At 39.9% G+C, this 15,883-nt stretch overlaps 1 protein-coding gene across 4 annotated transcripts in view; it reads left to right on the forward strand.

The window, feature by feature from the left end:
• The window catches only part of PRDM4 (PR/SET domain 4), a 28,206-nt gene extending 21,071 nt beyond the window's left edge, over positions 1-7,135 (forward strand). For 3 of the 4 annotated variants that reach the window (XM_072844213.1, XM_072844211.1, XM_072844212.1), the window contains 2 exons: positions 645-813; positions 5,430-7,135. In XM_072844213.1, the coding sequence (XP_072700314.1) occupies positions 645-813; positions 5,430-5,742 (482 nt within the window). In that variant the 3' untranslated portion in view covers positions 5,743-7,135. Of the gene's footprint in view, positions 1-644; positions 814-5,429 lie in introns of those variants that run through there. The other variant, XR_012039326.1, reaches the window with a different exon arrangement.
• The last annotated feature ends 8,748 nt before the right edge of the window (positions 7,136-15,883 follow it).

Here is a 15,883-nt window from a genome sequence, read left to right on the forward strand (position 1 = left end):
TTTAGTCTTCTTGGCTGGGTCATTGGTTCTCCAAATCTTTGAAAGTAAAATTCTTTCTTGTCCTTTTGCATTTAAGACTGGTTACAATGAAGACTATGTAGCCCACAAAACTTAAGATACAGATTACACTTTACAAAAGGTTTGCTAACCTCTGACTTAGAGTAATCTTATTTTTGCATTCTTAGGAAGATTTTATTTCATCTCTGGTTTATGAGGTTGTATGTTTAAAAAAAGAGATAACGATAAATGTAGGTTGTAATAGTATGTTTTGCTCTATACACAAATGATATAATTCATGAGGTTTTTAAAAACATAATTGAATTAGGTTGGTTGCTAGGATTAGAAGTAATTTTTTTTTTAATTTTATATCATGAGCTATAAACACTAAAAGAATATGTATAGATATTTAGTTAAGTGGTCCTAGAAGGAGGTCAGATTTATTAGCTTCACTGGCTTTTGTTGAAGAACATAAATTTGTTTTCTCTGACTGGTTCTAGATAGATAGATAGCCCTAGAAAGTGATGTGCCAATTATCAGTTCTGTTTCAATCCTGCCTCTGCCACATACCCATACATGTGTCTGTTCACCTTGAGAATGCTAGTGATTGATTTATTCACAGTATGGCAATTTGGATTAATGTGCAGGTCAGAAGAACTACAGATGTACTTTGTGTGACAAGTCTTTCACCCAGAAGGCTCACCTAGAGTCCCACATGGTTATCCATACGGGTGAGAAGAATCTCAAGTGTGATTACTGTGACAAGTTGTTTATGCGGAGGCAGGACCTCAAGCAGCATGTGCTCATCCACACACAGTAAGTTACCCACAACCACTGTGCTTTCTAGGTTGGTAAACTTGAGTGCTTGCAAGTGCTGACTCATCATCTTCTCCGCCTTTGCACCCTGGTAGCCACTTCCTGTGTTCATTCTGAGCAAAGCAGAGGTTGGAAATCTTTAAGTTTTTGGTTTTATCCTGGAATATTTCATTTGTTTGCTTTATTCTTCTTCTTTTCACTTCTCTCTGTATTTTTTTTCCAACATATAATCTCATTTAGTTTAACAAATAGTTTTTAAGTACCTCCTTGATGCCCAGCATTATGCCAAGTGGCAAAAATATAGAAATGAAAAGATATGAATCTTGTCTTTAAAGAGGTCAAAGTCTGATAAGAGAGGCAGAACAGTAAAGCGCTACCATACCATGTTACAATTAGAGTGAGCATTGGATCCTGAGAGGTTGTGCCAAGAGCGTCACAGACCTGGCCAGGGTGTCCTGGAAAAGCTTCCTGGTAGTCTGAGCTAAGTTTTTTTTTTTTTTTTTTTTTTTTTTTGAGCTAAGTATTAAGGAAGATAAATTAGAATTATTCAGGGAGGCAAAAAAGGGTAAGGAGTGGGAATAGTATTCTAGACCTATTTAGAAACACACATAAGAAAAAAAAAGAAAGAAACATAAGGACTGTGGAGCACAAGTGGTTCTTTACAGTTTAGAGCATAGTGTGCATGTGCAAACGATGGAGAGAGAGGTGACAGTGAAGTCCTGAATCTTTTCTTTTTTTAATTAATTAATTTATTTATTTATGATAGTCACACACAGAGAGAGAGAAAGAGACAGAGACATAGGCAGAGGAAGAAGCAAGCTCCATGCACTGGGAGCCCGACGTGGGACTCGATCCCAGGTCTCCAGGATCGCGCCCTGGGCCAAAGGCAGGCGCCAAACCGCTGCGCCACCCAGGGATCCCGAAGTCCTGAATCTTTTATCCAACTAGGAAACTTAAGTTTCATTCTAGAAATAATGGGGAGCCCCTGAAAGATTTTCCCTCCCCATGTAGCAGGTACTCTGGTGGCTGTGTATGTTAATTATGGTAAAAAAAAAAAAAAAAAAAACACATAACATAAAATTTACCATCTTAATCATTTCTAAATTTTATTTATTTATTTTTAGAGATGGGGAGGTGGGTGGAGGGAAGGGCAAAGAGAGAATCTCAAGCAGGCTCCACACCTAGCACAGAGCTCAACGTGGGGCTCCATCTCCCAACCCTGAGATCATGACCTGAGCTGAAATCAAGAGCCACCCAGATACCTCATTGTCTTAGCAATTTTTAAATATACTGTTCAATAATGTTAAGTGTATTCACACTCTTGTACAAATATTGAAGGAGTTTAAGGAAGGGGATGTCATGGTGAGATGTCCATTTTATAAAGATTACTCTGGCAGCAGGACAGGATGATTGAAGGAGAAGGTCACATTGGGAGATCCATGAAGAATTTATTGCATGAATCCAAGTGTAATTAAATGTCTGGGCTGTGTTAGTTATATAGTGGTAAAGAGAAAAGAACATTTTGTGGTCCTGAGCTTTTATTTAGCAAATGTTAGAAGAGGGAGAAGACATTAGCTTGTATTATGGGGGTAGCGTTTAGAAAGTCATGTTCAATGGAAACTTGATATTATTGTAAGGTTTAGTTAAGTACTTCGCTTTGATTTTAGCTCTTTTGTCTGATTCTTAATCAAATGCAACCTAAGGAATGCATTAGTTGGCTCAGTTGGTTGAGCATCCAACTCTTGGTTTCGACTCAGATGATGATCTCATGGGTCATGGCGAGCACTACTTGGGGCTGCCCACTCAGCGGGGTGTCTGCTTCTCTCCTTCCTCCTCTCCCTCTGTCCCTCTCCCTGCTCTTGTGTGCTACTCTCTTTCTCTCAAGTAAATAAATCAGTCTTTTAAAAATGCAATCTGAAACACTAAAACATCCAAGAAGTTTGGATCTACATTTGTAATTCCTAAAGTGACTTTTTAAAGTCTTCATGAAGTAGCTTCATTATTAGTGTAAAAATTTAAAAGTTAGATGTATGAATTTTAAAATACTATATAGAATTGTATATCATTAGAGGTGAAAGAGCTCTCTGGGATCATTTAGTCCAGCTGATTATGTTAGTCAGCTTGAGCTGCCATAACAAAATACGTTTTGGAGATTGGAAATCCAAGGTCAGGGTGTTAGTATGATTGGATTCTGATGAGGGCCGCCTTCCTAGCTTGCAGATAGCTACTTTCTTTCTGTGTCCCTACATGGGGAGAGAGCAGGTGAGTTCTGGTCTGTCTGCCTTTTTTTGTGACACTTATCCCATATTGGGGGGGTGGGGGGTCAGTCTTAATGACTTTATCTAAATCTAAGTACTTCCCATAGGCCCCACTTCTAAATCTCATGATGTTGTGGTTTAGGTCTGCAACATGTGAATTTGTTGGGGAGTGTGGCACACATTCAACCTATGGCACTGCTTATAATAATCCCTTGAAAAATGTGGAAAACAATTGGTGCCAGAGCCCTACCTCCAGAGATTCTAATTTAGCTGGTTAGGGGTATAGCCCTGGCCTTGGTATTTTTTAAAGGCTCCCCAAATGACTCTTGTCCAGCTAGGGTTAGGAGTTACTGAGTACCTCAAATGAAAGACTTGTTTCTATAGTATCTCTGTCAAGTGGTTGTATAGTTTCTTCTAGAATACCACACAACTGATTTAGTTTTGAAGAAAAAATTTGCTTGAATCAGCTTATGTCAAGCTCTATCCATTCATTCTACACATGCCTCTAGAATGATGCATGTAAGTTTAATGTATCTTAAACTCATAGCGTTTCATACTTATGAATTGCTATCATGTTCCCTTTAAGCCTTCTTTTCATCAGGCTTCATGTCCCTAATTTCTGCAGCTTTCCCTCTTATCACCTGATTTCAGATTTGGTACCCAGAAGTGAGCGTAGTATTCCAGATATGATCTATCCTGTGCTTAATGAATGGAGTTATTTTCTTCTTCTTTTTTTTTTTTTTTAATTTTATTTATTTATTCGAGAGAGAGACAGAGACACAGGCAGAGGGAGAAGCAGGCTCCATGCAGGGAGCCTGACATGGGACTCGATCCCTGGTCTTCAGGATCACGCTGTGGGCTGGAAGTGGCACTAAACTGCTGAGCCACCAGAGCTGCCCATTATTTTCTTCTTTGACCTTGACTTTCTCTTCTTTCAAGTGATGCCTAAATTTGCACTTGAATTTTCTATAGCCATTTCACAGCATAATGCAAAATAAATTATTTTGAGGTTAGCGGTATAATTGTTTCTCTCCATTGGGGTTGAGAATTGGCTTTATCAGGTATTCACCAATGAAAACAATTCTCTTAAATGTGGATCTGGACTTTTTGTCACAACGATGAAACATCGTAACCCTCTTTGCCAAACTCCCATGGGGTAAAGAGATTTTAGACTATCAAGGCTTTAACCTAATGTGTAAGTCATTCATAATTAAAAAGCACTCTTCAGGGACGCCTGGGTGGCTCAGCGGTTAAGCGTCTGCCTTCAGCCCAGGGTGTGATCCTGGAGACCCAGGTTCGAGTGCCACGTCGGGGTTCCTGCATGGAGCCTGCTTCTCCCTCTGCCTCTGCCTATGTCTCTGCCTCTCTTTCTGTGTGTGTCTCATGAATGAATGAATGAATGAATAAATAAAATCTTTTAAAAAAAGCACTATTCACTCAAAATATTTTTTTAAGATTTATTTATTTTATTTATTTATTTTTTTAATTTTTTTTTAATTTAATTTAATTTTTTTTTTTAATTTATGATAGTCACAGAGAGAGAGAGAGAGAGGCAGAGACATAGGCAGAGGGAGAAGCAGGCTCCATGCACCGGGAGCCTGATGTGGGATTCGATCCTGGGTCTCCAGGATCGCGCCCTGGGCCAAAGGCAGGCACCAAACCGCTGCGCCACCCAGGGATCCCGATTTATTTATTTTAGAGAGACAAAGAGCAGTGTGGGGAAGGGCAGAGAAAATCTCAAACAGACTCCCCACTGAGCATAGAGTCAGACATGGGGTTCAGTCCTATGACCCTGAGATCATGACCTTAGCCAAAATCAAGAGTCGGATGCTTAACTGACTGCCATGCAGGTGCCCTCACTCAAAATATTTTTGAATGAGACTGTGTGTCCTATGGAGATCATAGGTAAGATTTTGAGATGTTTGTTTTTTTACCTTTTGACATTTCAAAATGGTATAGTAGTATTGAAATTCATTTTGTTTATCCGCTTGGGAAAAAGCCCAGCTATAGCCCTAAAGCCAAATGCAGGAGAAATTCCTCTCGCATGTTTAAGGAGATAAATGCTTTTATGACCTATAAAAAAAAGTCTGAATTGAGGGGAGCCTAGGTTGCTCAGTCAGTTAAGCATCTGACTTGATCTCAGTTCAGGTCTTGATCCTCAGGGTCATGTATTCAAGCTCCCATTCGGCTCCATACTGGGCATGAAGCCTACTTTAAAAAAAAAAAAAAAAAAAAAGGTCTGATTCTAGAGAGATAGAGCTCCTCTGACAAAGACCTGAGGTTGTCAAAAATAAGTGTGTGCCTTACTTATCATTTGTAACCCCAAATCTAATGTTTTTTTTCTTGTGTTCCTCTTAGAGAACGCCAGATCAAGTGTCCCAAGTGTGATAAGCTGTTCTTGAGAACAAATCACTTGAAGAAACATCTTAATTCTCACGAAGGAAAACGGGATTATGTCTGTGAAAAATGTACAAAGGCTTATCTTACCAAATATCATCTCACCCGCCACCTGAAAACCTGCAAAGGTCCCACTTCCAGTTCATCAGCACAAGAAGAGGAAGAAGAGGATGACTCAGAAGAGGAAGAACTAGCAGACTCTGTGGGGACAGAAGACTGTCGGATTAACAATGCTGTGTATTCAGCAGATGAATCTCTCTCAGCACATAAATAAAAGCCAACTATTTTGGATGGAAAATGCAAAAGGGAAAAACATATACAACCAGTTACCCACTTTGGTGATTTTTATATATAATGGTTTCTGATTTTCTTCCTGTCAACAGTCAAAGCAAACTGAATGGAGGCGGATAAAGCACTTATAGAAGAATATCCTAATGAAAACACTTTAGAACAGATGGGGAAAAGAGAGCAGGGAACCTAATTTTAAGCGCTGTATGAGGAGGAAAGTGTTAGCTTTTGAAGTCTGTTCCTTATTTATACAATGAACTAGGTGATGCATTTATACCTGAGTCAGAGCTATCCTCTGCCCAAACAAATGAGATTTATTTTAAATTCTTTCATTGTTGCATTTTCCTCCCAGCCCTATGACGTGGTAGCATTCTAAACTTGGTCCCTGCCTCATAGTCATCCCGATTGCTAATAGTGGTTCTGGAGCTGTGTTTTATGTAGACTGTTGTGACTCAAGTCATCTCAGATGGATTGGAACACAGCAATGTAAGCTTGTTACTTTGACTTCAGCTGACAAGTTTAAAGCACCACCTGCCTTAATCTCTCTTGGCTACTTGGGAGTTTAGGGTAGATCTTGCTTCCCAAGATTTCAGCAGATGCCTAGAGGGTAGATGAAAAAAGGACCAGCCAGGCAACAGGCAATGGTGGATGAAAGAAAAGGAGAGACACCAGGGCCACTGTTCAAAAAAAGCTTTGATGGAAGCCAGGTTGAGACACATGGTTATTGTTCTTTAAAATCTTTGTAGGTTTAGACATGTCTCTCTCTGACTCCAGTAAAGCCTCTAGAAAAAGGGGACCTGGAAGTGTAGTGAGTCAAATAATGCCTGCTTAGTTGTCTCCTGTCAACAAGCACATGTGGACTCAGGTGGCAAAGTGGTACCTTGGATCATGGAAAGGAGGGAATGATCCTTTGTATCTGGCCTATCCTACAAAGAATACACCATTAAATGTTGGCAACTCAGAATGACAAATGATTTCAATCACATTGGTGCATTTGCAGGGTCAGACCTTCTCAGTTGTCTGATGAAGGATCTCCTCAGTTACGCATGGTGGGTGCCAACAGATTTCAAAGGTATAGAAGGCTTAATGTTCACCACATGGGTGTGTTTTCAGGGTCCCAACTTAGTTAATTCATCCATCCGTCTGGTCTTTCACCTGGTCTCACATGTATATCCTGCTTTTAGCAAGAAGCAGACACATCCTTGAAATGATGGTTGATGGAACATGCTCCTGCTCTTTGGTGCAACCTCTGGGCTGGAGAAGAGAGGACTCTGGTGGGAGGGTTTTGCTGCTAATGTATTTATGGAATGAATGTATTTCATTCAAATCTGTATTCCTCTAGGAAGGATTAAAATAAAGACCTTTTTTTAAATACAGGATTCTTCTTGTAATCTCATTTTGTGGAAGAAAAATGAGTCATTTAGGGAAAAATTAGGAATAGCTTGGTTTTGTTTTCTAAGGTTAGAAGTGGAGAAAGTATTTTCTAAGTAGCATAACTCTGGGATAATATTGTAATGTATTTCTGCATAACTGTGCTTAAATGAACTATGCTTCCTGTGTTTTCCACTCTCCTGCCCTCATCCTCCCTAAGGGAGGCCCTTTACTCTGCTGTCTTCTTGGAGAAACTGCAGCAGGTGTACAGTTGAGGGATGGGGTGAGGTGGTGGTTAGGGCTGGCTGCTGATGCTTGTCATGAAGCCTCTGTCAGTGCACAGGGGCAGCTCCAAACTCAGCCTTTTGCCAAAGGCATCCTGGTGGCAGGCCACCTGTATTCCCAGGAAACCGCTGGCGCTGGAGCTACAAGCTTTTGTCTCCTTCCATCTCACTAGCTCATGCTGGGTTAAATGCCTTCATTTCGCAGCCTTGGATGAGATGCCATCCAAGATCGTTAGCCTGATAGGAAAACAGAGGAAGCCTGAGAAATAGTTTGAGAATGTAGATGTTGATTATTTACAACTGTTTCCTCCATGCTTTACCTCTTAGACTTAAATGGCACATTTTAAGTCATTCCCACAAAATGAATCGGTAACTGCCCTTTGCCAAGAGTTTACTCAGCCATCTGTACCTCTGCAGGTACCCTCATCTGCTGCTGCTGTCGGGGTCAATCTGTTGGAGATAGTCATACTGAGAGACAGGACATGAGGTGAGCCCCTGCTGAATGTCTGCAATTTGGGCTTTGCTGCATGATGGTTTGTATCCTTAGTCAAGTTTTGTGACTTCTTTATGCCTCTGTTACCTGTAAAAAGAATAAGAGTTCCCATTTATAGTACTGTTTGATGTTAATTAATGTATGTGAAGAGCTACCACAGTGTCCCACATACAGTATACAGTATTAGCTAATCTTCAGTTTTAAATTAGCCCAGCATAGATAGCTAGCCTTAAAAAGTGTTGGTGACCCCAGAAGCCCCAGGTTTTAGTAATACAAGTAAAAGACTCATGATTTAAGTTTTCAAGGCCAAGCCTTAGAAGCTAGTTTGCAGTTTTCTTGTAGATGAGTGTATGATGCTTGGTGTTTCTTTCCTTAAAAGGGAAGTTGTTCATAAGCTTGTGTGTGCTGAGCTGAGGTCCTCAGCACATCAAAGCACAAAGAGGTGACAGGAATCAGCCTTTTCACCCTGTTGGCCTATCTAGTAAACACTCCCTTAACTGTGTCCTTGAGCAGAAGCATGCTAGAAGCTGCCAACCTGTCATCAGGTATGTAAACTTGCAGTCTGCTCACCAAAGCTGCATCGTAGAGTCAAACACTCAAAAATGGCCTATCTTCAAGAATATAAGTGATTACTATCTGTTATGGGTTGAATTGGGTCTTCCCCCCCCAATTCATATATGGAAGTTCTAACCCCTAGTACCTCCGAATGTGAGCATATTTGGAAATTAAGTCTTCAAAGAAGTGATTAAGTTTAAAATGAGTTCTTTTCATCTGTATGGCTGGTCTAATAGGAAATTTGGACACAGGGTGAAAATGGATCATCTGTAAGACTAGGAAGGAGGCCTCAGAGGAAACAACTCTGCTGATACCTTGATTTCAGACCTCATAGTGGTATATATTGCCACTGGCAGATTCTTGTACTTTTGAAAAGGATAGAATCATTTTTCAACTCTCTTTCTATTCATTTTTCTTGGTTATACACACTTGAGAGTCATGAAGTCCTCTCAGGGCTGTGTAGTCCTCAGGCAAGAACAAAAGTTCTTTTTAAAAAAATTTTTTTTAAAGATAATTATTTGAGAACACATGTGCACAAGCAGAGGGCAGGGGCAGAGGGAGAAGGAGAAGTAGGCTCCCTGCTGAGCAGAGAGCTTGGTGCAGAGCTCCATCCCAGGAACCTAAGTTCATGACCTGAGCCACCCAGGTGCCCAAAACTTTTTCAAAAATTGTTTAAGTGCTGGCTCAGTTTAAGGCATTGTAGAGGAGCAAAAAAAGCAGCCAGGACTTTGCCCCTGCCCTCTAGAAACAAAATCTTGAAGAGACCTGGCTGTACAGCTGGATCACCTAAGGAGCTAAAAAAATGTCAGGTGTCCAAGTCAGCCCCAGACCTACTGACAAGTCTCCTGGGCTTCCCCATGTGATCCTGAACCAGTCCACTGAAGTCTTCTGTTAGAGACCACGGAAGATAAGTGCAGATGTCTATAACCTAATGCAAGCTAGACTGGTGAGTGTCACAGATACAAGTATTATTAAAATCCAGGAACAAGAGTGAGAATGTCCTAAGAGAAAACTAGTAAAGAAATGTGGGGAAGACTAGCCTGGATCCAAGTTGTAATAAATTAAAGATGGGGCGATGCATTTGAGATCCAGGACTAAAAATTTTCCAATACCTGGTTTTCAATCAACCTGCTTTTGGTTATTTTTAATTACAATGATGCTGTTTACTTGTGGCAGGCTTTGTTCTTCTAAATGCTTTATAAATAACATTTAATCCGCACAGCTGACCTGTGATTATCCCTACTTCACATAAGAGGCTGAGGTACAGATAGTTAAATGAGTGGTACACAGTTCTATAGCTAGCTAAGTAGCAGTCTGCCTCGCCAACCAAGCCTTACAGATTATTCATTAGTGGCCCAATTAAAGTTGGGATCTCACCATGGTGTATATCCATTACATGTCTTTAAAGGAAGTGACAAAATCTATTCCATTAGGCAAAGCATATTTATATACATGAATTAGGGAGCTCATGAGAAGTATGCTTTGGTTTTTGTGTTTTCTGCTCTACTGCAGCACATCCCCTGACCTTTTGTACTGCTGCATACTGAGCCACAGGCTGGAGACAGGCTTTGGGGTAGGACAAACATCAAGTTCAGTTTATAGTTACAATAAGAAAATCACTTGAGGGAAAAGGTACTGATGTTGGGAAAGGTTGGTCAATAGACAACTTCCAGCCCTTAGCTAACATGGTCTAGGGCATTTTTGACACATTTACTTGCACCTATAGCCTGGAATTATAGTAGTATATTTTAGTTTAATGTTTGTTTAGTCTTTCTAGAGCATTATGAGCATTATCTCATAGATGGTAAAAATGAAGTTCAGAAAAATTAAGATTTTCTACATTTTGTATTCAGAGATTTTGCTGCCTTGGAGCACTTGTTAAAATATATATGTTTCAAGGTGCCTGAGTGGCACAGTCAGTTAAGTGTCCGATTCTTGATCTTGGCTCAGGTCATGATCTTAAGGTGGTGAGTTCAAGCCCTGTGTTGGGCTCCATGTCCAGCGTGGAGCCTACTTAAAACAAAACAAACAAACAAACAAACAAACAAAACAAAACAAAAAAAAAGGTGGGCAGCCCTGGTGGCGCAGCGGTTTAGTGCCGCCTGCAGCCCGGGGTGTGATCCTGGAGACCCAGGGTCAAGTCCTGCGTCGGGCTCCCAGCATGGAGCCCACTTCTCCCTCTGCCTGTGTCTCTGCCTCTCTGTCTCTCTGTGTCTCTATGAATAAATAAATAAATAAATATATATATTTTAAAAGTACATATTCCTCCTCCAGGGTTCTCGTTCATGTTAATCTGATGATGTGACACCTCATTTCAGGGTGCATCACATTGCTACCTATAGTAGTTGCATGTTTGCCCTGGGGTTGTGAAATGCATTTTTATAAACAATGTCTTTGTGGGCCATTGTGCTTAATTGGTTTAGAGAACTGACACTCAGCTATGAAAGATGAATTATTCAAAAGTGTGGGAGATGACATAATACTCTTAGGAAAATTTTCAAGATGCCTGACCCAGATATGTTGCAGCAAAAAGAAAATCAGTCTATTTTGCATCTGAAATTCCCAAAATGCAAATAGTGTTTTAACATATACTCTCTTGGATCCCTGGGTGGCTCAGCAGTTTAGCGCCTGCCTTTGGCCCAGGGCACGATCCTGGAGTCCTGGGATCGAGTCCCACGTCAGGCTCCCGGCATGGAGCCTGCTTCTCCCTCTGCCTATGTCTCTGCCTCTCTCTCTCTCTCTCTGTGACTATCATAAATAAATAAATAAATCTTTAAAAAAAAAATAACATATACTCTCTTTAGGAATGAAACATGTTAGACTTTAAGGATGGTAGGGGATAAGGGTGCATATGTAAAGAAAAGCAATGGCTTGTGACCAAGATAGCCAATTTTAAGCTTCTAAAAAGGAAAAAAAGAAAAAGGTATGTACAGCATCCTCATCCATTTTCATAGAGCTGTATGGTTTGGATGAAGGACTGCATTAGTGTTTTTAACAGTATAGATCTAAGTGTCCTCCAGAAAGGCAATGTGGACCATATCATGGCACATCCGTACGAAGCAATATAATGCTATCAGAAAGGGTGAGAGACTCCATATGTTAACACAGAATTATCCCTTAAACATATTAAGTAAAAAAGCATGTTGTCTGACCTATTATCTATATATAATATAGTAACCTCAATTGTACAAAGAAGATACTACAGATTGTCAATCTGTTGTACAACAGATTAAATCAACTTTTATACTTTCCTGTGCTATAGAGTCTGGAAAGCTAAAACCTGCTTCCCAGACTCCCTTAGAGCTAAGATTCCAAACAAAACCATAGTTGTCTAGTCAGATGCACTTGTATGAAAATTTGATTCAGAACAGAGTTCTGTGGGAACAGCAGCAAGGCCTGAGGCATCTACTTATTCTGCAGGCTTGGATCTTACCAAGGGTGATGTGATTTTGGACCTAATGGCAGTGATGTATGGAGGCTTTCTGATGTGGCAGGTAGCTTCTTGATCATAGAAACAGCAGCTGTGCCTTGCAATTTCACTTCTGTGGTTATGGGATTGGGAGTCCCTCTAGAATTCAGCCTAAATTCCATTTCAGACCTTTTCAATGATACTATGAGTTAATGATACTGCTTAATAAATTCCTTTTGCTTACACTAGATTGAGGAGATTCTGTTGTCTGAATATATAAATGCTGATCAAGTAATTGGTATCAGAAATATTGCAGGAAACATATCCTCAAGGAAATGTGATCGTAGTTGAGTTATATGATCTGGCTGGATTTCAAGGCAGTTGAGAGAATCCAGCTACTGTTAGAGAATGGGACACAGAATTGTAGTGGAACGTAGTTTAGAGCTTCACCTTTGATCACTTGGAATGAAATGTACCCTTATCAATAAATTTAGCTTGATCTAAACTATGTTTGCCTTCCCCTGGCTTAGCATCCTCAGAGTTGGGTTGGTTTGCTCTTTTGGACATATATTCCTCAAGAGTTATGAAAGTCTTGCAACTCTGTTAATATGTAAGCCTTCCAGGGGTTGGCATTGGAATTATAGAAAATTTGAAGATTTGTCTTAGTGGTCAGAGGCAGTAAGAGGTGTAGGGGTGGTAAATGAGAATTAGAATCTTACTTTGGTATGGTCATTGGAGAGTGTTGAAAAAAGTCAACCATCCTTATTAGATAGGGGAAGAGGAGCTGCTTCTGTTGGAAGGGAAATCTTGGGGGTTGGTGCTTGGTGCTCCTCACCATGCCGTCTTTCAGGTTTTACTTTGCCTCCAAATAGAATAATTCTCATTGAAGAAATCTGTTGAAACTGAGTCCAACCTGTGTTGTAAATCAGTAACCTGCAGGATCAGACTCTGCCTCTGGTTTATCACTGTATCAGCCTTAAGGCTACAAGAGGGAAGATACTATTCAGGATAGTCACGGATGATTCCTGGTTCTCTGACCTAGCCTCGATGTCCATCAGGCAGTTGGATGGGAATATGAAGTGTGCCTTACTGTTAAGTTTTTCCATTTTTTCCTGTATCACTTCTTCTGGTAAGTTACACTTTTTTAGGAATTTGTCCATTTTGTAAACCTGTTCAAATTTAGTCACATAAAGTCATCCTATATTAATGTCTATAGCATCTGTAATGTCCCTCTTTTTTTTTTTTTGCTCCTGATGATAATCTGTGTGTTTTTTTTATGATCAGTACTGCTCAGTTTATTAAGTTTCTTAGTATTCTAAAGAATCACTTTTTTTGCTTTGATGATTTTCTGTATTATATATTTGTTTCATATGACATTAGTTTCTACCTTAATTCCTTCTGTGTACATTTTTGGGTTTAAATTGATGTTCTTTTTCTTTTTACAATGACTACTTAAATAACTGAATTTTTTTCTTTTCTCATGCACATTTAAGACTCTAAATCATCTTTTCAATACAGTTGTAGTTACATCCTACAAGATTTTTTAAGCCTTACATTCATTATCATTCAGTTAAAATTTTTTTCTAATTTTTGCTTTGCTTTCTCCTTTGACCTTTGGATTATTTATAAATGAATTCCTCAATTTCCAAGTTTTCAGGAGTTTTCTAGTTTCTTTTTGAATTGATTTCTAGGTTAATTCAATGATGATCAGGGAACATACTCTGAAAATTTTCAGTTCTTTAAAATTTATTGGTATTTGCTTCATGGCCTTGTATCAGGTCAGTTTTGGAAAATGTTCCATGTATATTCAAAAAGAATGTATATTCTTTTATTTTGGGGTATATTCTATGAATAACAGTTAAATCAACTTGATAGTTTAGTCAAACTTGATTAATAAACTTGATAAAGTCAACTTGATAGCTTACAGAATTTGTGCCCGAGAAAGGAATATTAAATTATCCCACTCTGTACATTTGTCTATTTCTCCTTTTAGTTCTGTCATTTTTGCTTTAGATATTTTAAAGCTATATTTCTTAATGTTTAAAAATTTAGAAATGTATCTTGTGGGATCAATCTTTTTATCATTATAAGAAGGATGCTATCTTTGGGGCACCTGGGTGGCTCACTGGGTTAAGTATCTGCCTTCGGCTCAAGTCATGATTTCACAGTGTCCTGGGATTGAGCCCTGCGTTGGGCTTCCTGCTTAGCAGGGAGTCTACTTCTCCCTCTCCCTCTGATCCTCCCCTTTGCTGGTACTCTCTCCCAAATAAATGACTAAATAAAATCTTTAAAAAAAAAAAAAAAAAGGATCTTTATGATGTGACCTTCTTTTAAATAAAGTCTATTTTAATAATAAAATAGCTCTACCACATTAATACTTGCATAACACATATTCTACTTTAAGTTTTTAATTTTTTAAAGATTTTTTTTATTCATGAGAGAGACAAGGAGGCAGAGACACAGGAAGAGGGATAAGCAGACTCTATGCAGGGAGCCTGATATGGGATTAGATCCCTGGACCCCAGGATCACACCAAGTCAAAGGCAAGTGCTCAACCACTGAGCCACCCAGGCATCCCTCAGTTTTTAATTTTTTTAAAACGTGGTCATTGAGTACCCTAAAACTGTTCTCAATTTGCACATATATATTTTCTCTCTTTCATTTGCTCAGTTTGGTTACTTTCTATTATTCTGTGTTCCAGGTCATTAATTAAATCCTCCGCTTCCTCTAGCCTACTATTTATTCCGTCAAGTATATTTTAAATTTCATTTGTTGTGTTCTTCATCTCTGGTTCTTTTTTTTTCCCATCTCTTTGTTAAGATGTCCTCTACTCTTTTCTCAAGTTCAGTGAGTATCTTTATGATCATTACTTTAAATTATCTGCCAGGCATATTACTTATACCTGTTTTGCTTTAGGTTTCTTGCTGTGGTTTGGTCTTTTTCATTTGGGACATATTCCTCTGTCTCATTTTATCTAATTCTCTGTTTCTGTGTGTTTTTAAGTCAGTATGTCTTTTGCTTTGGAAGGTAATGGGCTTATGAAGATGAGGTCCTGTAGTGCCCTGCCATGTAGTGTCTTTGGTTCCCCAGGATCTGGCACTTTGTGGAGTGTCCCCTTTGCGTGTTGTGTGTGCCCTACTGTTGAATCCTGGCTTCTTTTTTTTCTCAATCTAGTTGTCTGCAGTAACTCTCTTTGCCTGTGTGGGCCGTGTTGATCCTTCAGTAGATGGGGCATGGTGTTTTAACAAGGTGTGTGTTGGTCTGCTCATGAAATGTGACCTGCTGCCACCACTGCTGCCAGAACCAAGGCCCCACAAAAGGCATGGGTCAGGAGACAAGATGGTGGGGTTTGCACCTATGTTCTGGGGGAGGTGGCCCACAGCACTGGGACTGAGGGAGGCATAAGTAGGAGGGGCAGGTAGCACAGAGGAGTGGGGCTTGGTGTAAGCAAGTTAGGTAGTGACAGAGATCATTCCTGCAGGTGGCCATACATTTATTTATGCTGGGGGCGGGGGGTGGGAGAGGAAAGTGGCATATGCCAACTCCTTTGTTCCCTGCAATCCTTGTCTCTCCAGGATATACTCTGAGATGAGTAAATAACTCTCTCTCCCATCTGCGCCTGGCATTTTTCAAATTGCTGCTTCTACATTACAGCTCTGCTGGCTGTTTGAGGGTGGGGACTCTGATTCCTAACATCCTCCAGCCTCTCCCAGACCTGACCCTCCCCCCCCAATTTTATAATTGCAGTCTTTAAGTCCCACTGGTTGTAAGAACTCACAGTTCAGCTGCTCTTGCTTTCAGAACCAAATTTTATGGAGATTTGTCTTCCCTGTGTGGACTTCCCAGTGAGATAGTCTGTTTCTTGCCTTCTCCACAACCCTGGCCTCCTCTCCAGTATGGATGGCCATGTCCATTTTACTCCCAAACCATATCTTCACCCTTTGTACCTTCTTCAGTGTGACCTCTTCTCTGCCTTTAGTTCTGGAGTTTGTTCTGCCAATCTTTGGCTTATTTT

This window comes from Canis lupus, chromosome 11 (assembly GCF_048164855.1).
Source record: "Canis lupus baileyi chromosome 11, mCanLup2.hap1, whole genome shotgun sequence".
Classification (NCBI taxonomy): domain Eukaryota; kingdom Metazoa; phylum Chordata; class Mammalia; order Carnivora; family Canidae; genus Canis; species Canis lupus.